The 26,379-nt window shown below is 43.2% G+C and overlaps 2 protein-coding genes across 5 annotated transcripts; one reads left to right on the top strand and one right to left on the bottom strand.

Moving 5' to 3' along the window:
• Positions 1-1,204: 1,204 nt before the first annotated feature.
• Positions 1,205-10,860, top strand: METTL5 (methyltransferase like 5). Of its 4 annotated transcripts, none has more exons than XM_040971693.1 (7): positions 1,205-1,542; positions 2,810-2,924; positions 3,252-3,433; positions 4,863-4,945; positions 6,511-6,562; positions 10,199-10,248; positions 10,633-10,860. In XM_040971693.1, exons 1-7 carry the CDS (start codon positions 1,434-1,436, stop codon positions 10,669-10,671), a joined length of 630 nt encoding a protein of 209 aa, XP_040827627.1. In that variant the 5' UTR covers positions 1,205-1,433; the 3' UTR covers positions 10,672-10,860. The 4 variants fall into 4 exon arrangements, with proteins under 4 accessions (XP_040827627.1, XP_040827626.1, XP_040827628.1 ...); XM_040971692.1 differs by lacking the exon at positions 10,633-10,860 and having other exon boundaries at positions 1,205-1,258; positions 1,383-1,542; positions 10,199-10,290; XM_040971694.1 differs by lacking the exon at positions 6,511-6,562.
• SSB (small RNA binding exonuclease protection factor La) lies at positions 9,286-24,537 on the bottom strand. The gene is made up of 12 exons (XM_040971689.1): positions 24,437-24,537; positions 22,968-23,060; positions 20,857-20,960; positions 17,300-17,474; positions 16,795-16,902; positions 16,610-16,710; positions 14,698-14,769; positions 14,359-14,401; positions 12,080-12,220; positions 11,592-11,778; positions 11,323-11,454; positions 9,286-10,825 (listed from the first exon to the last, which is right to left on the bottom strand). The coding sequence occupies exons 2-12, from the start codon at positions 23,031-23,033 to the stop codon at positions 10,737-10,739; spliced, it is 1,218 nt and encodes a 405-aa protein (XP_040827623.1). The 5' UTR covers positions 23,034-23,060; positions 24,437-24,537; the 3' UTR covers positions 9,286-10,736.
• Positions 24,538-26,379: the final 1,842 nt, after the last annotated feature.

Here is a 26,379-nt window from a genome sequence, read left to right as displayed (position 1 = left end):
GCTAAGAAATTATTACATGTCAACTCACTCTTAGTAACATAACTTTGAATACCCTGTATCTAAGAAGTTGTAGCCTCAGACAAAATTACTCTATCAGTATCCATTTATTCCTTTTTTTTTCTTCCTATACTAATAAAGAGATACTTATTTTGTTATTTTAACACCAGAGTCTTCCTTCTTAGGACCCTAACCCTTTTCAATATCTTCTTGCTTGTATTTTGTATTTTAACACTCTCCCCTTTTCTGTTACGTCTACTTAGTCAAAATTTAGATTTTCTGCCTCCTACCCTAACAACACTCTCAATAACGTTATGGACCCGGCACGATAGCATAGTGGTTAAAGTCCTCACCTTGCATGCACCGGGATCCCATAGGGATGCTGGTTCTCTACTTCCTATCCAGCTCCCTGCTGATGGCCCAGGAAAGCAGAACGGCCCAAAGCTTTGGGACCCTGCACCTGCGTGGGAGAACCAGAAGAGGCTCCTGGCTCCTGGCTCCTGGCTCCTGATTGACTCAACTCCAGCCGTTGCAGTCACTTGGGGAGTGAACCATCAGACGGAAGATCTTCCTTTCTGTCTCTCCTCCTCTCTGTATATCTGCCTTTCCAATAAAAATAAATAAGTTTTAAAATAATAACAATAATAATAACTTCACGAAGCACTAAACATTGTTCGTCTTGGTAGCTACGTTTTTAAAGAATTGGTCACATTTGCTCTTTCTAGTTTTGCAACTTGGTTTCTGCTTCTAGTAGCAGCCCAACACCACTAACTTCTAATTTTAAACTCTTCTTTGGGCTGCTGTGACATCACCGCAACGGTGAGAATCGGGTTGACAGAGATAACCTGAAGAGAGAAAAATCGAAGTTACAACAAAGTAGGGTTTGCAAATGGCGGAAGTGTGAGAGACAAGAAGCTAAGGGAGCACTCCGGGCTGTAAAAGTAATTTTCACTGTCTCTCCTGGATTATTCTTATCCTCTCTTTTCCTCACGTCGCTCAAAGCTGTGAGGGCCTGCAGATATTCGAACACAGAGGACACAGAACTCGCGTCAGAGGCCCTGCAGTACACCTGCCTGCGGTGATGCTGAGGCGCTCCAGTTGTCCGCGGAACCCGGATGCTTGGCACTAGGTGCAGGTCGGCGCTGCGCCGCTGGGCGGAAGAGGCGCGTGCGCGACGGCGCTTCCGGTCTCCAGCCGCAGTGCCATCCGCCACCTGAGGGGTGCGAGACGCGGCGAGCGGGGCCCGGAAGTGGCTCGAAGGGTGCGTGGGTTACCCGCACGCTGTCCCCGAGGAACCGGGGTGACTCCGCGTCTTCTGGCCCGCCGCCGGTCGGGGGCGTTGACGGGCGAGATTAAAGTTGTTTGTTTTTTTTTTTTCTCTGCAGATCAGTGCCCTTAAATCCCGCGAGCCCCCCACTAACTTTTTTTTTTTTTTAATGAAGAAATTAAGGCTGAAGGAACTAGAGAGTCGCCTTCAACAAGTGGATGAATTCGAAAGGCCCAAGCTCCTTCTGGAGCAGTATGCGACCAGACCGCACATCGCAGGTAGGGCGGCCGGCGGCTCCACGTGCGGGCGCCCCGAGCTGCAAATAAAACGGGGATGCCAGGAGTGCAGGGACGAGTTCTCCGCTGGAGCGCGGAGACACACTGTGGGTCGCTTATTTTCTGTGTGTCCCGCAACCCTGTCAGACACTGCGCAAGGCAGCTTTCTCATTCCACTGTCAGCTTCAGACACAGCTGAGTCCTCTCCGTTGCACGCGAGGAGTTCCATCAGCATCTGCTACAGAGCTGTTTCCTCCTGCAGCAATTCGCCAGGGAAAGGACCTGCCCAAAAACGAATTCCAAGAGTTGAAGGCGGGTGGGCTGAGTCGAACCAAACCCAAGGGGCGGGCTGTGGCAGGATGAGGATGCATTTCCGTTTAAACACAATGGTTTAACAATTAGCCTCTTGTTTCGTGCCAGATTTTAATAATGGGAATACAGGAGGAAACACAGGAAAAGCCATTCATATTTCATAAACACGTTCTCAGAGTCGTTGAGAAGCCTTAAGACAATTTGACAGGCGCACCTGCAGGCAGGAATGTGTCTCAACTACCAGTGAAAGACAAGGAGAATGTGCTCATAACTTTAAGTTGATGTCAGGATTCCAACCTCAATTTTAGGATTGCCAGGCATCGGTGAGGGCCAGCCTCCTGGCTAGGAGTTGTTCCTGGTTAGCTTCTGGAGTGTCAAATCCGTTGTGTTGGAAAGGTTTGGTGCTCCCAGCGTCCTCTGCTCAGGTCCTCAGTGGTTATCAGGCCCCTTTGCTGAGAGTCTGAAGGTGCTATGGTGGAAGCATCAAATACTGTGCGCTGAGGCTGATGGTTTATTTGAGATTAGTGGTTCCTAGACTTGCTAATGTTACAGAAGAGTAACATTTCAAAATTATCTTATATCCTTATGCTTCAACAGGGAAGGATATTGTAAAACCTGCATTGACCATTCCTTCATAAAAATACTTCCCCATCAAAGAACGGATAGGTGTGTGCGTGCGTGGCAGTGTTCTGAAGTGACTGAGCAAAATCAGCGCATTGATTTCTCCTTTGACTCAAGGTCTCTCGGCGTTGTCAGCACACACTTGCTGTGAGCAACTGGCGTGGGTTGCTTTCCTCAGTGGTGCCTCTAACTACCGAAATAATTGTACCTTCTAAAGACAATCTGGGATGGTATTTGGGGGACAACTAAGTGGAAGACATGATTGTAAAGTCACTTGAACAAAGTGAATTTGAGTCCTTGCCTTGCTCACTTATGCTATTTCCTCTTATTATTTTAGCATGTATGTTGTATACAATCCATAACACGTACGATGACATTGCAAACAAAGTGGTTGCAGATCTAGGATGTGGCTGTGGAGTGCTTAGCATTGGAGCCGCCATGTTAGGAGCTGGGTAGGTGATCCCATATACACTTCTGGGTGTTGAGTGACTTTAATAAACATAGTGTCAACGTAAATTATATTTATGAGACTCTGCCGTATGAGATGGGGCCGGGGTTAAGAATCTGATATGGAAAGAAGCTAAAAAAAAAAAAAACTTAAGTGGTAACAGGAGAAGTCCCTTTTATACAAAGCTGTTTCTAAGCTCTGTCAGGTGAGGAAACCATGCTCTTGGGAGCAACACTTACACTTCCTCTGCAGATTGGGTTAAAAAGGTAGTAAAATAGCTAGGGTTGTTGTTACAAACTGCCCATCTGTGCACTGTGTTTTTTGTTTACAGACTGTGTGTTGGATTTGACCTAGATGAAGATGCGCTGGAAATCTTTAACAGGAATGTGGAAGAGTTTGAGTTAGCAAATGTTGACATGGTTCAATGTGATGTGTGCACATTATCAAACAGGATGCCCAAGTCTTTTGATACAGTAATAATGAATCCTCCCTTTGGGACCAAAAAGAATAAAGGTTGGTAACAAGAATCAGTTGTACTGGTTTTCTTGCAGAAAACCAAGGGGTTTTTTTTGTTTTTTTTTTTTATTATTGCTTTTTAAAAAAAAAAATTATTCACTTATTTTTTAATTGGAAAGTCAGATTTACAGAGAGAAGAGACAGAGAGGAAGATCTTCCAGCCAATGGTTCACCCCCAAGTGGCCACAAGGAGCTGAGCTGATCTGAAGCCAGGAGCCAGGAGCTTCTTCTGGTTCTTGCTCATGGGTATAGGGTCCCAAGGCTTTGGGCCGTCCTTGACTGCTTTCCCAGGCCACAAGCAGGGAGCTGGATGGGAAGTACAGCAGCCAGCATACAACCGAGCACTCATATGGGATCTGGCTGTTGCAAGATGAGGATTTAGTGACTAGGTCACCTTGACCAGAAAACCAAGTTTTAAAACCCACTGTTCAATGACTATCCTAGTCTCCTGTGTAGTAACTGCACTTTGTATCCCTATTTGTTTACTGAATGGCTGGGAATTAAATTTTTCAGTTTTTCTTCTCATTAATTTGTATGACATAGTCTCACTCATATTCCCCATTTACTTTTTTCATATTTTTTAAGAGATTTGTTATTTTTTATTGGAAAGGCAGATATACAGAGAGGAGGAGAGACAGAGAGGAAGATCTTCCATCTGATGATTCACTCCCCAAGTGACTACAACGGCCAGAGCTAAGCTGATCTAAAGCCAGGAACCTAGAGCCTCCTCTGGGTCTCACATTTGGGTGCAGGTTCCCAAGGCTCTAGGCCATCCTCGACTGCTTTCCCAGGCCACAAGCAGGGAGCTAGATTGGAAGTAGGGCCACCAGATTAGAACCGACGCCCATATGGGATCCTGGTGCATGCAAGGTGAAGATTTTAGCCACTAGGCTACTGTGCTGGGTTCCCCCTCCACTTACTTTTGAAAGTAATTTTCCTTAGCTTTGTAATTACAAACCTGTCAAGGACTGCATAGTTTTAGAACCTGCTTTTGATGCCTTCTCATACCCAAGGGTTTTGAAATATGTCCATCAGTACCATTAATGGTATGTGCAGAGAGAGCAAGGCCAGCAGGAAATCAGTAGAGAAGGCATGAATGTTTGGCAAAGCTCTGGCCCTCCAGGGAGAGCATTCTGACCACTGCTACCCTGTTTGTTTCCTTTTACTCTTTTTGAAAGTCATTAATTTGGGATATAGCACTAAAATTTTCAGTTTAGACTTGTTTAACTAAGAAAGAAAATTCCTAGTTTTCTGCTACGAACTTTAAAATATGTTGGTATTTTATTGGTGCCCTGCTCATGGCACAAAGAATTTGAAGTGGCTATTTTGGAGTCTGAGAAAAAAAGTTTCTAAATCTTCTTCATGTTATCTTCAATTTTGATAAGAGGGTCATGATGTTGAAAAATAATTTGTTGTGCTCCTCCAGGGAAAGACATGGCTTTCCTCAAGACTGCTTTGGAAATGGCAAGGACAGCAGTATACTCCTTACACAAATCATCAACCAGAGAAGTAAGTTCAGATCATCAGGATATTTCATGTCACTTATTTTTAAACTCATGACAGTGTTTTTAAAGATTTGCTGTGAATACTAAATACCACAGTATCTATTTCCCCTGACCTGTATGACATCTGGCACTTAGAAACTGAGCTTTCCCTTGAACCAGCAGGCACCTATGATTAGCTTTCTTCCAGCCTGTATGACTAACTTCTTTCATCAAAAATTTGTTTGGATATCAACTGTTGCTAGGAGTGCCACCACGCCACCACGAATCTGGGGTAAAGAAGTAGGATTTAACAAAGGTTACACAATGTTCTGGTTTGCTGGGGTAAGTCATGGTTGAGCCTATTTGTCTTCATGTCCCTAGGGGACATGTGTGGACCCAAGGGATACAAGTAAGGCCTGGTTTCTAAAAACACTGAGCCTGAAGTGATACACACCTGAGTTTAGAAACTATGTATTTCATTATTTTTGCTAGCACGTAACACGTTTGGGTATATAAAATATTTTCCAGGATATTGCGAGAAGGGACAGTCCAGTTTTTTATTGTTGTTTGTTTTTTAAGATTTATTTATTTTTATTGCAAAGTCAGATATATAGAAAGGAGGAGAGATAGAGAGGAAGATCTTCCGTCCATTGATTCACTCCCAGTGGCCACAATGACCAGAGCTGAGCTGATCCAAAGCCAGGAGCCAGGAGCTTCTTCTGGGTCTCCCACACAGGTGCAGGATCCCAAGACCTTGAGCCATCCTTGACTGCTTTCCCAGGCCACAGCAGGGAGCTGGATGGGAAGTGGAGCTGCCGGGATGAGAACTGGTGCCAGCATTATTAGCCACTACGCCACCACGCCAGTCCATTTTTAAGAGTCGGTATAGCATGTCGATTAAGAACACAGGTTGTGAAGCAAACTGCCAGCAAGTTTCCAGTCTTTTTCCAAAGACCATGGTTTTTGTTTTTTTCTTAAGATTTATTTATTTGAAAAGCAAACTTACATAGAGACAGAGAGAGGTCTTCCATCTGCTGGTTCACTTCCCAAGCAGTCTTCCATGTGGACGCAGAGACCTAAAGACTTGAGTCATCTTTCCCTGCTTTTCCAGGCACATTAGCAGGGGGCCGGATTGGAAGTGGAGCAGCCAGAAATTGAACTGGTGCCCATATGGGGTACTGGGACTGCAGGTGGAGGCTTAACCTACAATGCCATAGCACCAACACTGTTTTTTTTTTTTAATTTGGATTTATTTTCAGAGACCATGCTCTGATATATTCTCTCATGCTGCCACTGAATAGTCTGTGGACCTGGGTCTCTGTTAATAGGATTCCAGAAGGATGCTGAATTAGGGTTGCAGAACTGTATGAGTACATTATATACTTCAATTGATTTCTGAAATAGTTTATCATTGGATTTAATATGTAATTTAGTTGATTGCTAAATATATTAAAATGTACAGTCTTGCAAAATACTGTCCATTTAAAGCTTTTATGAATATTTTATACATTTTTAAGTTTGAAAAGTATTAGTTAAAAGCAATTTTAAATATCATTCAAAAGTTTATATTAATATGTTATTTATATTTAGCATATTCAAAAGAAAGCTGCAGAATGGAAAATCAAGATAGATATTATTGCAGGTAAGAAATCCTAACTTTAGTTACCTTAAAGAGCCAACATAGATTAACTCAACCAAAATTTTTATTTGTAGTAAGTGCAGTGAAAATATGCTCGAGAATGGTTTTTTTTTTTGAGATTTATTTTTATCATTTTTTTATTGGGAAGGCAGATGTACAGAGAGGAGAGACAGAGAGGAAGGTCTTCCGTCCGATGATTCACTCCCCAAGTGAGCGCAACGGCCGATGCTATGCCAGTCTGAAGCCAGGAGCCTCTTCCGGGTCTCCCACGCGGGTGCAGGGTCCCAAAGCTTTGGGCCGTCCTCGACTGCTTTCCCAGGCCACAAGCAGGGAGCTGGAAGGGAAGCGGGGCTGCCGGGATTAGAACCGGCGCCCATATGGGATCCCAGGTGTGCAAGGCAAGGACCTTAACCACTTGAGCCACTGCACCGGGCCCGAGAATGTTTTTTATTGGGAAAATGTGCATGACTGATAATGGATTAGAAATGCAGTCTGCACAGGGTGAGTGTGCTTCAAGGTGGGCCTGAGACTACCCTAGTTTTTGTATTTCACTGACACTTTCTATAGCACCCCAGTACTTGGTCACCCATGCTCAGACAGAATACCATATAATACAGTGACTAAAAACAGGAGCTTGGAGCTGGTTGACCTTGACTTAAAAGCCATTCATGAAAAATACCACATTATTCCTGGATAAACTAATACCCCCCACTATAAAAATTTATTAAGGGAATTAAGAGGCTTACTTTAGCAACGTAAAAGAAGGCTAAGAACCATGAATCCCACTTAACTTCTTTTCAATCTAAATAAACTCTATTACCTCAGACCATTTTTCTGTTTAGAAAAGTTGGTTTCCCAAACTATATACCTTGTAAGCCTAAGGAGAACTAAACCTCTAGTGAGGATTCTGGAACTTAATGGTGAGAAGATAATATTCTGGCAGATGGGAAATAGACTTTGAGCCAAAAGCACAATCTGTGATATGCAGCGTCATCAATCATGCAGTTTCTCTTCCAACCAGAACACTTTTGAGACTGAGGAAATGCAGTCATTCAACAGCAAAGGATTTAAGTGGAGACCTAAGGCCAACCTTTTGATAAAACAGTTTAAGAAAACACTTTTCCTAGTATACCTTGCTCCTTAAAATGCAGAAGTGAAGAACTATCTTTTCAAAAATATTTATTTATTTTTATAGGAAAGGCAAATCAGATTTACAGGGAGGAGGAGAGACAGAAAGATCTCCCACTTGCTGGATCACTCCCCAAATGGCTGTTAACTGCCAGAGTTGAGTTGATCTGGATCTCCCACCGGGTTGCAGGGTCCCAAGACTTTGGACCATCCTCTGCTGCTTTCCCATGCCATAAACAGGGAGCTGGATGCGAAGTGGAGCAGACACGAACCAGCTCCCGTATGCGATCCTGGTGCTTGTAAGGGGAGGAGTTAGTCATTCAGTTACTGTACCAGGCCTATGAAATGTTCTTTATAATTTTTAAGTCAAAATGTTTGACTGACACAAAGCATCCCACTACCTGTGGTTAACATCATTTAAGAGGTAAATAGTAGGGCTTTCCCCTCCATGGTACACTTATCCAAATATAGACCGAACAGCAAAGGTGAAATTTCAATGGATATTCCATATGTGGTAGAGCCTTTCTCTCCTCAAGTCTGGCTTCCAAACATACCAAGCTGATAAGAGCTTCCTGCACATAATCCACTGGCCTGTTTCTCTACATCCTCAGTGTCTCCAGGTTCTGGGTTTGGCACTGGTCTTCCTTAACTACTAACTTGCACAGTTCCATGGTGGCCTCTGTTCCAGCAGCATTCTCTGGGCAGTCAGCCTTCCAGCTAGGGGAGGATCTGAACGTCTTGTGAAGGTCTATCTATTTTTTTTTTTTATTGCCAAGTCAGATAGAGAGGAAGAGAGACAGAGAGGAAGATATTCCATGCAATTATTAACTCCCCAAATGACTGCAACAGCGGTGCTAAGCCCATTAAAAGCCAAGAGCCAGGAACTTCCTCCAGGGTCTCCCATGCAGGTGCAGGAACCAAGGCTCTAGATCATACTCAACTGCCTTCCCAGGCCACAAGTAGGGAGCTGGATGGGAAGTGGGGCTGTCAGGATTAGAACCAGCACCCATATGGAATTCTGGTGCATTCAAGGCGAGGACTTTAGTCATCAGGCTACTGCGCCAGGCCCTGCCATTTCTTTCTTTTTTTTTAAGATTTATTTATTTCTATTACAAAGTCAGATATACAGAGATGAGGAGAGACAAAGAGGAAGATCTTCCGTCCGATGATTCACTCCCCAAGTAAGCCACAACGTCTGGTGCTGTGCCGATCCGGAGCTGGGAACCAGGAGCCTCTTCCACGTCTCCCACGTGGGTGCAGGGCCCCAAAGCCTTGGGCCATCCTCAACTGCCCTCCCAGGCCACAAGCAGGGAGCTGGATGGGAAGTGGAGCCACCAGGATCAGAACTGGTGCCCATATGGGATCCTGGCATGTTCAAGGCGAGGACTTTAGCAACTAGACCACGCTACCGGGCCCCTGCCATTTCTTTCTAATGCATTTTTGGGGTCCTGGAAAGCTGCAACCAGGAGTGGAAAGGCTCTGATACACAGCCCTGGATAAAACTGTTTCAATTTCTTAACTGCTGTTAAGAGTCAAAATGACATTTAACTCTTTTCTTTTTTGTGAAAGATACAACAAAGAACCACACTATGATTAAATAACTTTTGATGGGTTTTATTGCTAGATTGGGTGATATTCACAAACATCAAAACAGGAAAAGCATAAATTAGAGGTTATATATAACCCAAATAATTTTGAAAACCCTAAGAGTACAGTAAGGAAAAGATGATTTTTAAACAGTAAACTTACCATGAATCGGCCCTTTGGTGTTAAACATATTAGTGTTCATGATGTCAAAGATCCGTTGATTTTCTTATGTTCAGTACTGACATTCCTTATGTAGTTTAAGGTGTTACAATAATTAACACGAAACACCTTTAGCACAGTCCCAATAGTATACCAAAGCAGAGCTTTGCTATGCCAGACATGGTCCCCAGACCTTCAGCATTAACGTCCATATCACTCAGAACTTAACTACAAAAACAGAATTCAGGCTCCGTCCCAAACGGAGTAGAACCTGCATTTCAACACCACCTCTGGGTGATTTGATTGTACACTGAACTGTAACCCCACATGGTGAGAACCTGTTATTAAGTATGAAAGGTAAGTATGTTTAATGCCATCTGTTATAAACAGATCAATGGAAAAAGCACAGAACATCTACATTATTATTCAAAATATGAAAAATAGGTTTTGAGAGATTGGTAGGAAAATAATTAGCTAGTTACTGCCACTAGTAAAATCTGGATAAGAGAATTTTAAAACTGTGATTATTATCCAGCTAAATTTGCCATTATTAGTAAGGTCCCATCATCTATTCTAAGTTCTTCTTCATAACCTCACATTTCACTAAACACCAAAATAGCAGAAATACCCATCAAATACACATGGATAAGTGACAGGCTTAAAATGTCTGGCTTACCAGTGTTTAGCATTTTCTCAGTTTTTCTTATAAAGTTTGGTACGTGTTTGGAAATATAATTTTACCCTTAATTGGATTTTATTCTACAGAGCTTCGATATGATCTACCAGCATCGTATAACTTTCATAAAAAGCAATCGGTAAGTTGGGTTTTGACCCATCTCTTGTTAATAACACAATAAGAAATTATTCCTAACACTATCAAGTTATACTAGGTAACTAGAGAACAAGTCTAAGAAAGCAAAGAATAACTGTGGGAAGGGCCCATGATCAATAGCAGATACTCTAGTTTTAAGTTCTTTCTGAAATGCTTTGTGTACAAAAGGAAAAATTACTATGTTACTGTTTTCTTATATAGTATATATTTTATTAGTTTCTCTTATTACAAAGGCAATTTACTGGAAGAATCTTCCCTTTGATATTTAAATTATCTTGGATAACAAAGAGAACTACACAATAAAAAAACAACCACTCTTTTTAAAGTAACATTGACAAGTTAAACAAAAAACTTTCCTTTCTTACAGGTGGACATTGAAGTGGACCTAATTCGGTTTTCTTTTTAAAAGCCTTCAAAGACAAAGCAGCTTAATAGCTAATCAAGAAGAATATAAAAGTTTTATTTACTAATCTATTGGTCTCCAGCACCATTTTCTGTTTTCTGTTGTTTTGATGCAGGTTCCTCTTTGTCTGTTTCTTCTCTAGTTCTTTTTACTGGACCTATTCAATAACAGAATAAATTTTTGTTAAAACAAGCACTGAATTTTAATATTAAGCACAATTATGTTAAAAATATTTATCCACTTATTGGGAAAGAAGGGACAGTCATACATCTTCAATCCACTTACTGACTGCCCAGTTAGCAGCAATGGCAGTGGCTAGGCCAGCTTGCAACAGGAGCCTGGTCCTTCATCACTGCCCACTTGGGTGGCAGGACCTAAGCACTAGACCATCTTCCACTGCATCCCAGGGACAACACTGTCAACAGCTTAACCCACTAAGCCACAATGCAGGACCCTGATAATCTGTTTAAAAGATTAGTAATAGCTTCCTTCCAAAAATGAGCGAAGACTTTTTCTTTGGTACAGATTATTATAACTGCTGAACTTATCCCCTGACACTTATCTCACTTAGACAGAAGTTGGGAGAAACCACATTCCTTTCTCTCTGGTAAATAATTTCCCATGAAACCACCAAAAGACTTGGAAAACACATACCAGTTCCATCATTTTCATTATGTTCATCATCACTACCAAATTTCGTTTTCTTCCCTTGAAACTGTACTTTTCCTTTAGCAGGTGCAGGTGGGGCAGCTTTATTTCCCTTTCCTTTCCCTTTAAATTTGCGACCTGTAGAGACATAACTGAGAACTTGGCAAAGAAAACTCTTAAGTCTCTTGTCCACATTTTGCAACACTGATTAAGGTTTTGACTCAAGCAAATGAGCTAAAATAACAAAACTATTAAAGAAAAGCTAAAGGAATGACCTTTTGACTTCCACTTGTTTAGTGATTCTTGCTGATCTTCTATGATTTTTTTCAATGCTGTTTTTTCCACCTCCCCTTCCAGTATCTCCCAGGTCACGTCTTTGTTCCTTAGTTGCAGGTTACCATTATTTGCTTCTTTGGCTTTATCTAATGCTTCCTTGGCTTTTTCTTTAAATAAAATTATTCCCTGCACCAAAAACAAAATGAAAGCCACACAGTTAAGCTTCACAAATGAATTTTCTCAATAGTTCTGCCCTGCAGGTCTATGCCAGTACCACTTTCACCTAAAATACTGAATATTATAATTGCAGTCACCAATACCAACAGTCCTTCAAAGCAAAGGAAACTTAAGATACAATGCCCAGTGACAGGAATAACAACAAAAAAAGATGAAATTATTTTAATAAACATGGCCAAAAAGATTTTTTTTTACTAATTTTTAACCAGAGATTTAAAACATCACTTAAAGCATAGGAATGTTTCCAAACCTCTTTTGCTCCTCTGACGAAGTCTATCCATTTTATTTCACCATGGTTTGAAAAAAGGATGTGCAGATCTTCTCTACAGGTCTGATCATCCAAGTCACCTGAAAATTTCAGTAAGCATCCAATCTTCTCTTCTAGAGATTTCTACAAACACACACAAGGCAATTAAAAAGTCCTTAAAGAGTAATGGAAAGTCAAAAATAACTCACTTCAACTCTATACTTAGACAACACCAAGGTTAAAACAACCCAAGATAGGGCCCAGCGGCATGGCCTAGCGGCTGAAGTCCTCGCCTTGAATGCTCCAGGATCCCATATGGGCACTGGTTCTAATCCCGGCAGCTCCACTTCCTATCCAGCTCCCGGCTTGTGGCCTGGGAAAGCAGTCGAGAACAGCTCAAAGCCTTGGGACCCTGAACCCACATGGGAGACCTGGAAGAAGTTCCTGGTTACTGGCTTTAGATCAGCATAGCACCGGCTGTTGCGCTCGCTTGGGGAGTGAATATTCAGACGGAAGATCTTCCTCTCTGTCTTTCCTCCTCTCTGTATATCTGACTTTCCAATAAATAAATAAATCTTTTAAAAAAAACCCAAAATATTACTTGCATATGATTTCTGATTTTAACTTAATTTCCTCTACTAGTGACATTTAATAAAATGCATAAATCTGGTTATCACAGTATCTCTACTTTTATACAATATAATTTGAATATTACTTTAGTGCAATAACTGGAAATGTTTGCATATTATCTTTAGAAAGTCCTCAACTTTCAAATAAGCGCAAGAAGCATGGAAGGAAACAGCCCAGAAGAGGTTATGGAAAGTGTCCCACTGGCATACTCTTGGCACGGGTTGGGAGCGGACCAGGCTGAATCAGTTTGTGTCATTCACTGGCAAATCCGAACACGGGAGCAGAGTGTGGGTTGGGCCAGGTTCAGTCGCCTCAAAAGCAGTACACGACATAGAATGCCAAGGTGAGGCTGGCTGTGCCAGATGTGACCGCAGCTCCCAACTAGCACACGTGAGAATCAGGAAGGGAGGAGCAGAGCTGGCAGGGGAATAGGGGGTGGTTCCCTTGCTGGACAGCTACTCCCACTGGAAAGCGTGAGCTGGGATGGGGACAGACCAGACTAGGCAGGGCTACAACACCTGTGGGCCTCATGTGGAACAGATCAGGGAAAAGCCAGAATGGGCTGATTATTCCTACTGGTGCAAGCATAAGTTAGAGTGGGTGAGGGTTGTTTGGGCTTAGCTGCAGCAGAAGCTGGCACTGGGGGCTAACAAGTCTAACCACAGAACTACTTGAAGAGTGCATAATCTCGGAATAAGAGAGACCTGGGAGGGAAATAGTGGGCTCTTCCCTCTTGGGTTACCACTCCCACGGGAGAGCACAAAATAATTAGGACGGGCTGGGGTGGCTAGACAGAACTAAGCTTCAATACCCATTGACATGTATGAAAGCCAAATGGGATATGGGACAGACTGGACTAATCTGTGACACATACTGGCAAACCAGGGTAGGGGCGGGCCTGGTGGGGGTTACTATGGGACGCTCTGACTGGGCTGCAGCTCCCACTGGTTTGTGTGATGGCTGAATATGTGATGGGCAGAACCAGGCTGGACTGCAACACCCATTGGTTCCAGTGGAAGTCAGGGCTGAAAACAGAACCAACCCAGAAGTTGCAATCACCAGCTGACCGGGGTGATGGACTGTGCCGGGCCCTGTGCTTGCTAGTACATATAGGAATCTGGTCTGGCAACACCTCAGTTTCTTTGGGGATCTCCCCAATCGAAATGCCGGACTCAGAACCCTAACCAAGAAAAGACAATAGACAGGAAAAGTCAATCAACCACCTCAGCTATATGTTGGCAGCGAAATACTGGGCAAATGGAGACTCTATGTTGGACTGTGTCAATCAGTGGATTCTTCAATGACCTCATCGTGCCTGGAGTGGTGAGACTGGCAGCGATTCATAGCTGTTGAACTATCAAAACCACTTGAGCAAGGATCTCAGAGCATGCCCCACATCTGGGACCTGGGGTGGGTGGGAAACCGGGTAGGGCTTCTCCCTCAATATCCCCCTTTACCTCAGATACATGAAGGAAACAATAGGGAAATAATAAGCCTTACTCACGTTCCTGTAGCTCTTGAACCTTTTTACCCAAATTAACTAAGTAAAGATTGCCAAAAAAAATGTTTTTAAATTTAAAAAAAACTCCTCAACTTTGAACAAATATAGTAACTTCAACTTATACATGTAGTAGGTAAGGAACTGTACTTACCATTTCAGCATCTTCTGCTAACTTCTGTTTTTCTTCTTGCTCTCTACAAATAAAAATACAGTAACCACAAGATGTTCAATTTAAAATAACGATGATTCTCATCACTACTTAATAGCCAAGACCAATCTTTTGGTTTTCTGATCACCCAATTCTAGACTGTACTTCAACACAACCCCTGGATTATAAAGGCATAGTTTAAGCTGAAAATATCTATTTTACTACCAAAACGGTAGGACCCCACTACTACTACTAATATATCTCCTCATCAGCTCTTCCCAAACCACAAATTCTGCCCTTGTCAAAGGTTTAAGAATCACTTGATTTGTTCAACGTACTTACTGTTTAGCTCTTAACTTAGCTTCCACTTTATTTTGCTTTCGTTCTTCATTTTTTTTTGCAAAATAATCTTCCCTAAAGGACACAAAATGAATCATTTTGAATTTCAGACACAGAACATCAAATGATACCTACTGCTATTCATGCCAGCATGCCAAGCAGGCACCAGTCTAAGTCTTGGCTATTACATTTCCAAGCTAGCTCCCTGCAAATGTGCCTGGAAAAAGCAGCCAAATACAGCTCAAGTGTGTGGGCCTGCACCTATGTAGGCAACAGGGATGAAGTTCCAGGCTCCTGTTTTCAGCCTGGCCACTGTGGCCATCAGGCAGTGAATCATTGCCTAGATTGTTGCTTTCTCTATATTTCCACCTTTTCAAATAAATGAATTGATCATTAAATCATTAAGCTCTGGCATAAAGGCTTAACTGGCTAATCCTCATTAACCACTGGTATTCCATATGGCCAATTCGAGTGCCAGCTGCTCCACCTCCCCTCTACTGATTATGACCTTAGAAAGCAGTAGATGGCCCAAAGCCTTGGGAGCTTGCACCCACAAAGGAAACCTGAAAGAAGCTCCTGGCTTCAGGCCCGGTGTGATAGCGTAGTGGCTAAAGTCCTCGCCTTGAACGTGCCAGGATCCCCTATGGGCGCCGGTTCTAATCCCGGCAGCTCTACTACCCACCCAGCTCCCTGCTTGTAGCTGCAAAAGCAGTGGAGGATGGCCCAAAGCCTTGGGACCCTGCACGCGCGTAGGAGACCTGGAAGAAGTTCCTGGATCCTGGCTTTTAATGGGCTTAGCACCGGCTGTTGCGCTCACATGGGGAGTGAATCATTGGACGGAAGAGCTTTCTCTGTCTCTCCTCCTCTCTGTATATCTGATTTTGCAATAACAATTTTTAAATAAATAAATAAAGGAGAAGCTTCTGGCCACTATGCCACATGGGGAATGAACCAGAAGATAGAAGATCTTTCTCTCCTCTTTGTAAAAAATACCTAAAATTTCAAACACTATCATAGTGATTGATATTTTTAAAATAACACTTTCCCTATGATACAATTTCCATACCACAAAATTCATCCTCCTAAACTGTACACTTCATGATTTTTTAGGCTATTCAGAAGCACACAACCACTACCAATTCCTAAGCATTTTCACAATCTCATAAGGAAATCCACACCCATTCATAGCCTAATACTGCATTTTTCAGTACTGTACAAAAATAACAGGAGATCAGAACTATATAATAATAATTTGCATTATTTAACTTACTAGCAGTTTCTTCACAGTACATTTTTTTCTAGGTTCATCAGATGCAGTACACAGTATTTAGAAGATTGCGTATTGGAAACAGAGGGAACATATGCCTAAAGTAAAAAATGCTCTGTTTCATCCTCACTTTTATTTCTTTGAAAGACAAAGAAACAAAGAGACCTGCCATCTGCTGGTTCATGCCTTAAATGCCCACAACAATCAAGGCAATAGCCAGAAACTCCATCCTGATCTCCACGTGGGTGGCAGGAACTCAACTGCTTGTACTACCATTTGTTGCTTTCGACACATTAGCAGGAAACTGGATCAGAAGCAGTGACCAGGATTTAAACTGGCCATCTGATATGGCCTGTGCCGTAACCAAGCAGTGTCTTAGCCCACTGAACCACAATGATGACTTGGAAAGCTGAAATTCTTGTATCCAGCATGATTAAGATGTTTACAAGTAAAATACTGGAGGCTAACCTTCTTCATCAGTTGCTAACAATATAAAGATTTTAATAAATATTTTCTCAAGCAGTCTCAAATAGTCCTTAAGAATATTAAAAACACTAGCTTTCATAAAGGATGCTACCACATGCTCCTTCCCACAGTGTTTCAATTCAATTCTTAGTGGCCAGAAGAAACAAAAGCAAATAGACTTACTTGAAAAGTATTAGCAGATCTGTCTCTTTGTACTTCTGGCCAGGGGTTTCTACAAACTTCTTAGCAGATTCAATACAATCAAATACAACAAATATTGATCCCTATAAAAGACAAAATGTTTTCTGAAAAGTTGTGTCCTACATATTATACAACTGGACAAAGTCTCTACGATCATCCTATCGTACCTTAAATGCTTTGTGCAATGTTCTTCTCATCTGAATATTTAACACTTGACCTTTGTCTTCTAACCATTCTTTTATGTCATCAAGGGTTGCATCTGTTGGGAAGCCTTTCTGTGAAGAGTGGGAAGAAATGCACAAATAAGGACTTTTCAAGTAAACAACTGTTTGTCATTATTCAGAGATGATGCAATGGCTGAACTGGCTAACTCTCCACCTCCAAGCCCGGCATCTCATGAGTGCTGGTTCATGTCCCTGTTGTTCCACTTCCCATCCATCTCCCTGCCTATTTCTGGGAAAAGCGGTGGCCAAAGTCATTGGGACCCTGCATCAGTATGGGAGTCCAGGAGGAGGCCCCTAGCTCCTAACAGGCCAGCTCTGGACAACTGGGGAATAAACCAGAGAGGATGGAAGATCTCTCCTTGTACCTGTTCTCTCTATGAAAATCTGACTTGCAAATAAAATCTTAAGAAAAAAAAAAAAGATATTAAATACATCCAAAACCACTTACAATGTAAACAGATCTGTTTTTCACATCATTTTTATACTCATCAGTCACTTCAGGAAGAGGTTTGCTTGGAGACCTTCTGATTTTAGTTTTATCTTCACTGATTTCCATGAGTTCTGCCTTGGATTTGCTTAATGCTTCAACAATTACATTAAAATCTGTTGTTAGACGGTTTAGCCTGAAAAACATAACAAAATATAAATACACACACACACACACACACACACACACACACACACACACACACACTCTTAATAACATCACTGTTAAAAAAGATTATACCTGTTGTGAGAATCAAGCTGGCAGAATAAGGTAAGGACACATTCACACAGAGAAACACTGGCCAGTATGAAACTGTGAGGGCACATTCCAGAATATAGGAGAGAACAGAACGACAGCAGAGGGGCACCTGGAGACTGATACTGGAAAGCAGCAGACAAAACAGTGTGGCATTGCAGCATCTGATACCCCACTGCATTCAGCCAGTGGCGATCTGAACTGCACCAGCAGCCAGAATTCAATCAGCAATCAGGGACAATGTGGGAAGGGGCGGTCACTGGGAGCTCAGTAGATGAACCAAGACAAAGAACTAAATGTCCTGCTGGCATGTTTGATTTGACCAGGAGCAGGAACAGAGCAGCAGGTCCCAGATGGATAGTACGGGAACAGGGTGAATTCCACAGCCCAGCCTGCCCCCTAGAGCTGAATTGGGCGCCACTTTGAATAGGGAGACAATGGCAATGGGAGAGTAATGTACAAGCACTGAGCTGGGAGTGAACTCATTTCTGGTTTAGTGAACTGCAACAACATGTTATCCTATAGGTTCCAACCAAGACAGGATTGGGTAGCCCTTGAACCTGATGGCCAGCAGATCAAGAACTCTAGTAGTGGCACATCAGGCACAAGTTCGTACAATGTGGCAAAGTCTTTTAAGACTGCAGAGACAGGGCCTGGTGAAGTGACCTAGCGGCTGAAGTCCTCGCCTTGACCGCCCCGGGATCCCATATGGGAGCCAGTTCTAATACCAGCATCCCCACTAACCATCCAGCTCCCTGCTTGTGGCCTGGGAAAGCAGTGGAGGACGGCCCAATGCTTTGGGAACCTGCACCCGTGTGGGAGACCTGGAGGAAGTTCCTGGATCCTGGCTCCAGATGGGCATAACACCGGCCGTTGCACTCACTTGGGGAGTGAATCATTTGATGGAAGATTTTCCTCTCTGTCTCTCCTCATCTCTGTATATCTGCCTTTCCAATAAAAATAGTTAAATCTTAAAAAAAAAAAAAAAATAACAAGACTGCAGGGACAACAGTAAGTTGTGCATGCGCTGAGCTGGGAGTGAACTCACTGAGCTTAGTGCATTGTATTGGTCCTAAGTGAAAATAATACCAACTTTGGCATCATAAGGATCAAAATAAGTCCAGGTGGCCCTCGGATCTAACAACCAACAGGTTCCAGAAAGATCAGCACCACCAACAAACTAACTATATAGAACTCCTGCTGCCTCCATAACCCTGTAACCTGCTCCAACCGTAAGTGGGAAAAAGGTCCTATAGACAATGGTACAGCCTCAGCATGGTATCACAGGAGATGAAGAGTGGTGAGCCAGGAGCTGGGACTACAGAGACCATGGTGGAAATCTAACATAAGACCATAAGAACGCTGGAGGGAGTAGTACAAGTGACCGCAAACAAAGAACTATGTACCAACTACAGTAAGGATGAAGGAAGAATGAAGGATGCAGAAGAAAGAATCTCAGAATTGGAAGATATTTCCTGTCACCAGGAAAAAACAAAAAGCTGGAAGCAGAGCTGGATCAAGCTAAAAAAAAGTGTGCAAGAAATTAAAATGCCAAATATAAGAGTTATGGAGTCCCAGAAAGTGAAGAAAGAGAAGCTGAGTTTAAAAATGTATTTATTGAAATAATGAGGGAAATTTTCCCTAATCTAACGAACTAGGAAACAAGATCCAGGAGGGGCACATAACTCCCAACAGGCTTGACCAAAAGAGTCTTCACCACGACACATGATAATCAAGCTCTCATCAATTGAACATAAGGGAAAGATCCTTAAAAGGGCACATAAAAAAAAAAAATCAATTGACATTTAAAGGAATGCCAATTAAACCTCTCACAGGAAACTCTACAGCCCAGAAAAGACTGCAGTGACATATTCTAAAAGCAAAAAACTGTTGGCCCAGGATAACATACCCAGTAAAGTTTTCTTTTGTCTTTGAAAATGAAATAAAAATCTTCCACAGTAAGAAAACTTAAAAGAATATGCCTCTTCCAAACCTGCCCTACAAAGGATATTCAAAAGATGTTCTCTTGACAGAGAAGAGGAATAGCACCCACCAAAACCAAAGGCAAATGCGAGGAACATCCCAGTAAAATAACAGAAAACTTCATCAATGAACAACCTATTGCTAAAAATGACAGGACAGGGCCTGGCGCAACGGCATCGTGGTTAAAGTCCTCTCATTGAACACTCCAGGATCCCATATAGGCTCCGGTTCTCATTCCTGTGGCCCCGTTTCCCATCCAGCTTCCTGCTTGTGGCCTGGGAAAGTAGTTGAGGACGGCCCAAAGCTTTGGGACCCTGTACCCATGTGGGAGATCCGTAAGAGGCTCCTGGCTCCTGACTTCTGATTGGCTCAGCTCCAGCCGTTGCGGCCGCTTGGGGAATGAACCATGGACAGAACATCTTCCTCTCTGTCTCTCCTCTTCTCTGTATATTTCACTTTCCAATAAAAATACAAACCACTTTCTCATTAAATTCTTCTCTGACTCATAGATCATACAGTAGCTTCACTGTCTTCAAGAAGACTCTTGATTTTCTTTCTTTTTTTTTTTAAAGATTTATTTTTTAATTTTTATTGGAAAGGTGGATATACAGAGAGGAGAGACAGAGAGGAAGATCTTCCATCCAATGATTCACTCCCCAAGTGAGCACAATGGCCGATGCTATGCCAATCCGAAGCCAGGAGCCTCTTCCAGGTCTCCCACACGGGTGCAGGGTCCCAAAGCTTTGGGTCGTCCTCGACTGCTTTCCTGGGCCACAGGCAGGGAGCTGGATGGGAAGTGGGGCTGCCGGGATTAGAACCAGCACCCATATGGCATCCCGGGTGTGCAAGGCAAGGACCTTAACCACTGCGCCATCGTGCTGGGCCCAGATTCTTGATTTTGTTTATTTAACTTCCTGGTGTTAATATCTATTTTCTTTCTGTTGCTGATTTTGTTTTGTGGCTTTTTATTTGAGGGGATGTATAGTAACTGTGTAATAGACACTATCATTTCCAGATGTGAGGATACAATGCAGTATTCATCTCTACTTCCAGATCAAAGATGGCTTCCCCAAAAAACGGTTAACTGTATCTTGACAATAGGATACTAGACCCTGTGCCAATGTCCATGATGGCCATATGGCTGTTTATGAAGAACTATATTAGCATAATAATATTGCGGAAATCAGTGGCAGGGGGAGGGGACTTGAGGAGGAGGTAAGGGAAATCCCTGGGCCTATGGAACTGTATCATAAAATGATGATAATAAAAAAAGAGTTTACCTGTTAAATTTTATCATTATCTCCAAAGGTACCCAGCCTTCATCCAGTTTGATTTGTTCCTTTAAAAATTTGTCCCGTGGCAAATTGAAGTCTCCAAAATAATACTGCAAAATAATTACAAAGCACCATGTAATACCAAGTCTAACCTTGAATATTTTTTTTAGCACCACACCATGCTCTATTTTTCAAAAATATAAGTTGTAAAAGGCAACAAACATTATAAAGAAATACTTCTAACGAATTTTTAGAAAGAAAAGATTTGGGTAAGGATTTGCACAGGGGTTGAGAGCACTTGGGATATCTGCTTCCAGTTTCCAGCTAGTACAGACATTAGCAGGTAGCAGGTAATGGTTCAAATCCTTGAGTCCTTGCCAGACACATGAGAGACTCAGACTGAATGCTGGTTTCTGCCTGCCCAGCTCATTATCTCGGACATCTGAGAGACGAGCCAGCTGATATAATCTCTGTTTTTCAAATGAGCAAATAAAATACAACTAAATTGCAGATCACTGAAACAAATGCATCTACAGAATAAAAATACTTAAATAAAACTATTTTAAAATAGAACGGGATGTCTTACAGCTAGGTGGTATCAAGTTATTAGGGAGATATTAAGCTTTTTAACAGACATCTTTATTATTGTTCTAAATTTACATTTTGCATATTTTTAGTACTTATTTTTATAAGACAAATAGAGGGGAGGGGACACAGATGAATTTCCTCTATTCACTGGTTCACTCCCCCAATGCTAGGTCAGGCTGTAGTCAGGAGCCACATCAGTATCACGGGGCCCATGTACTTGCACCATCTTCTGCTGCATCAGCAAGGAGGTGAACTGTTATGCAGCCACAACACCAGCCCCTGTTCTAAGTGCTAAGCACAGAATAATTTGTATTTGTCTCCATAATTTTTGAGAAAACTAAAATGTCGTCATGAAAATGGAGATAAGGGAAGAAAAACCCACACCAAAAAAAAATATGATCTGAGAATTCTCAGTAAACACATAAATTCAAGGATAATTCCTCGAGCAGCCATGACTGATACTGTAAGGTTTCAGCCTAAAAATTGTAATTAAATGTGGGAAAAAAAAAGTAACAAGTAAGACTTAGGGCCTGGTGCAATGACTTAATAGCTAAATCCTCACCTTGCAAGCACCAGGATCCCATAAGGGTGCTGGTTTGTGTCCTGGGTGCTCCACTTCCTATCCAGCTCCCTGCTTGCAGCAGAGGACAGCCCCAAAGCTCTGAAACCCTTTACTTGTGTGGGAGACCCAGAAGCTCTTCGCTTCTGGATTGGTTCAGCTCTGGCCACTGTGCTGCATGGGGAGTGAACAAGCAGATAGAAAATCTTTCTGTCTCTCCTCTATAAATCTCACCTGCCTTATTAATAAATAAGTCATAAAAAAAAAACGACTTTGAAAACGGGTACAATGATAACATTATAATAGCTGAGAACTGATTAGGTAGGGAAAAAAACCTACTAGGACCTTAAAAATACAAAGCATTATTTAACAAGGATTCTTCATGTTATCTCATAAAGACAGGACTAGTACTGCCCCCATGTTACAGACTTAGAAGCTCAACTAAGGAATAATTTAGTAACCACTCTACAGTGTTACCTTCTGGAATGTCTTACAGCTCCTGAGTTTTAGAACCTGGCCCTACCAACCTAAAAGCTATACTAGTGTATGTTCAAAGAAGCAAAAACCAAATACTGAACAGCCCTATAAATTGAAATTACTTGTTCTTTCTGTATTTATCTTGACTCCCTCAAACTTCCTTGCAGGGACAGCCTTTTGACACAGTTGTTAAGTTGCAGCTTGCAACACCCCAATGCCTGATCTGTGCCCCAGGGCTGTATTCAATCCCAGACACCTGCTAGTGCACCCCCCCCAGGAAGCAGGGGTGGCTCATCATGTCAGGTCCCTGCCATCCTTGTGGGAAACCTGCACTGACCTTTGAACTGCCAGCTTTGGCCCAGCCTAGCCTTGGTTCCCCTGATACTAGGGGGAGTAAATCAGCAGAGGGGAGATCTTTCTGTCTTTCCAATAAACTATAAAAATTTTAAGTTGCCACCCAAGGAATTTACTTTTCAAAGTGCAAGAAGCATACCTCAATTTGATGGCAGATTTTGGCCTCCAGCGCAGCCATTTTCTCATTCTCACCGTTTTCAGCCATTCCAGTTTCCTGTAAAGTACCCCAAATCTGAAGACCAGAAAGACTGTTAAATCAAAAGTTTCTAGTTTCACAATTCTAAGATATCTGAGAATAGCAATAGTTTGGAATAAGTGATGGAAAGCTGATCTATCATTGTCTCTTTGAGTAAATTTTCCAGAAAAGAGCAATTTGGTTATCTGTCTGGTGAAGCAAACTTCAGGGAGCAAACACGCCCACCAGCCTCTTGTCAACCAAACCTTTTCAGCTTTAAACAGATCACTGTTTGCTATGGCTTTAGAGCTATTTGTTTGGTGACAATCATGTCCCTTTGAAAATCTGTCACAACTGATTTTTAAAAATTAACAATTTTGCATCATAATGTCTTAAGATTCAAAAAAGTCCAAATATCATATCCTTGAAATGTTGGGCCAATTATATTTTGTGTATTACAAATATTCAAAACCAAAAATTTCAGCATAGGAAGACAAACCACCCTGATGTGGAGGGAACCTGTAGGGAGGGACAAAAGTGCAGCTAAATACACTGGTTCACATTATGGCAGTTTCGCGTTTCCTATCTCCGATATTCACACGGCGGTAAAAATAAAGTCAGAAGCCAAGTCTTCCACTCACTAACCCACCCAGTCATCCACACGATGCAAAAGTACATTCAGAACTCGTCAAGGACACCTGCTATCAGTGGAGTGATGTACTACTGTCAGTTCGCTCAGATACACTGTAAGCGCTATTCCATAACCCGGATCCACATCGGGAAGTTCCTGCAACGGGGCTCTGCAAGGCGCACGCCAGTCCCATCACAGAATTCACGCACTCATCGCTGCGCGTCTGATTACCCAAATCTACCCTCGTAAACTACTTTCTGCGGTAGCCTGAAAAGGCAAACGAGGAGACAAAACAGTTCACACGCTTCCACTCAAGACTTCTCCAGCCCAAAACTTGGAATTTTGCTGCAACGTACACTTGCCTGAGTGTACAACTAGTAGGGAAATACTACCCACGCGTTCCATTTCACAGACCAGAAACTTGGATGAGAGTGAATGCGGGCTCAAAAGGCCCCGCACAACCACGTCGGGAAGAGGGTACACCTGCGGCCCGAGACCGTGGGCCTGCAGTCGGCCCGCAGCCGACCTCCCCAGAAACGTACACAGGAGGTCTTAGTTCTCCGCCTTCGGAGGACTGCGCGGGGACGTGGGCAGCCTCCACGGAGACCCCCAAGGAGCCGGGCGGCGGAGCGTCCACGGCTGCCCCGGGGCCCGGCCACGTGCGGCGCCCGGCTCCGCAGCCTGCCCACGGCCTGCGCCCTCCGCTCCGCGCCCGGCTGCGGCCCACGAGGCTCCGCCGCGGGAGAGGCGAGCAAAGGCAGCGCGCGCCCAGGCACCGGCCCAGCAGGCCGGCAGTGCTCACCTCGAAGGTCTCGGTCCCACAGAGCCACGCCACAGGCCACCAGGTACCGCCACTCGACCCGGGGCGCCGCCGGCTGGCCTAACGCGCTCAAAGAAGATGGGCGCCTTCCCGGCAACCCTCGCGGCGCGGGAGGCGTGGCCGCGGGAGGGCGGGGCGTGCGGAGCATGCGCGTCAGCGCCGGCTCCGATGGCCCGCGGAGTGCCGCCCTCACTCCGAGAGGGTGTTTAAAAGGAACCGCTGGGACTTTCAGGATAAACGTTGAATTTTAAAACAGCTGCAACATAGGCTAAATTCTCCCCCTGGGACACCGGTTCGTGTCCCAGCTGCTCTGCTTCTCATCCAGCTTTCTGCTTACGACCTGGGAAAGCAACCGAGGACGGCCCAAGTGCTTGGATCCCTGCACCCAGGCTGGCTCAGACCTGCTCCTTCACTGCCGGTCAGCAGTGACAGAGTGGGAGCGGGCTGAACCAGAACACCAATTCCTCAGCTCAGGTCTCCGAGATGGGTGGCAGGAACCATCACAGCCATCACTGTTGCCTTCAGGAAGTTGGATCAAAGGCAGAGCAGCCGGGATGTGAACTGGCACTGTACACAGGTGGCAGCTTGACCTGTGGCACCACAACACTAGCGTTTTCGCTTGGTACACTGTAGCAAGTACACTTTCGCTTGTACATTGGATAAAAGGAGAGGTGAGGTTTTTATAGGAGCTGGAAGAGTCAGAGCCTTGCAGGTACCAGGAAAGAAGGCTGTAAAGGAGCTAAAAGCGGGCGATGTCTCTGGAAGGAGTGACCCACAGATCAAGTCCTGCTAAGAGTCGCAGACCTGCATCATGGTGGCCCAGACACTGTTGGCTCTCTCTGTAAAGTGTCTGTTCTAGTACTCTGTCCATTTCTAAACTCTGTGTGTGTTTACAATTATTTTAAAGATGTACTTATTTTTATTTGAAAGGCAGATTTTTGTACTAAATCCTGGCCTGGCATCCGCCAGCATCCCATATGTGTGTCAGTTCATATCCCAGCTGCTCCACTTCCCATCCAGCTCCTGCTTGAGGCCTGGGAAAGCCATGGAGAATGGCCGAGAAGCCTGGGACCCTGAACACACATGTAAGACATGGAGAAGCAACCTGTCTCCTGGCTTTACATTGTCAAAGCTCTGGCCGTTGTGACCAGCTGGGGAGTGAACCAGGAGACAGGACCTTTCTCTCTCTCTCCTCTGTGAATCTGACTTTCCAATAAAAAAAATAAAATAAATTTTTTTTTTTTTTTAAAAAAAAAAGGCAGATTTTTACAGAGACACAAAAGACCACGAATAGCTAAAGCTATCCTGAAAAATAGAAATCAAACTGGAGGATTCACAATTCCAGACCTCAAGACATACTACAGAGCAGTGGTTATCAAAACAGTCTGGTACTGGTACAGAAACAGAGAAGAAGATCAGTGGAACAGAATAGAAACACCAGAAGGAAATCCACACATGTATACTCACCTAATCTTTGACAAGAAAACGGAAAACAATCCAGGTAAAATACCTGGTTTATTCAACAAATGCTGTTGGGACAACTGGATAGCAGCTTGCAGAATAAAGAAGCAAGACCCACACCTGTCGCATTATACAAAAATCAGCTCTAACTGGCTCAAGGACCTAAATTTACACGCAGAAACCATCAAACTATTAAAGGAAAATATAGGAAACACACTCCAAGATATTGGAACAGGGAAAGACTTCTTAGAAAAGACACCCAAAGCAAAGGCAATTAAATCCAAAATGAACAAATGGGACTACATCAAACTAAAAAGCTTCTGTACAGCAAAGGAAACAATTAATAAAGTGAAGAAGCAACCAACAGAATGGGAGAAAATTTTTGCATACTACACAAGTGATAGGGGACTAATATCCAAGATCTACAAAGAGCTTCAGAAACCCAGGGACAGCAAAAACAACAA

Source organism: Ochotona curzoniae, unplaced genomic scaffold (assembly GCF_017591425.1).
Source record: "Ochotona curzoniae isolate NIBS_2020 unplaced genomic scaffold, NIBS_Ocur_1.0 contig_2210, whole genome shotgun sequence".
NCBI lineage: Eukaryota > Metazoa > Chordata > Mammalia > Lagomorpha > Ochotonidae > Ochotona > Ochotona curzoniae.
Note: the sequence above shows the minus strand (reverse complement) of the source record. Positions and strands in the feature narration are given on the sequence as shown.

What these genes read in the sequence shown, in the direction of transcription:
- METTL5 (XM_040971692.1), top strand. Translation starts at nt 1,434, where the DNA reads ATGAAGAAATTAAGGCTGAAGGAACTAGAGAGTCGCCTTCAACAAGTG. An exon ending in GACCAGACCGCACATCGCAG is followed by an intron (nt 1,543 to 2,809) that starts GTAGGGCGGCCG and finishes TTATTATTTTAG; the next exon opens with CATGTATGTTGTATACAATC. An exon ending in GCCGCCATGTTAGGAGCTGG is followed by an intron (nt 2,925 to 3,251) that starts GTAGGTGATCCC and finishes TTTTGTTTACAG; the next exon opens with ACTGTGTGTTGGATTTGACC.
- SSB (XM_040971689.1), bottom strand. Translation starts at nt 23,033, where the DNA reads ATGGCTGAAAACGGTGAGAATGAGAAAATGGCTGCGCTGGAGGCCAAA. An exon ending in AAATCTGCCATCAAATTGAG is followed by an intron (nt 20,961 to 22,967) that starts GTATGCTTCTTG and finishes ATTATTTTGCAG; the next exon opens with TATTATTTTGGAGACTTCAA. An exon ending in GCTAAGTTAAGAGCTAAACA is followed by an intron (nt 14,402 to 14,697) that starts GTAAGTACGTTG and finishes TTTTATTTGTAG; the next exon opens with AGAGCAAGAAGAAAAACAGA.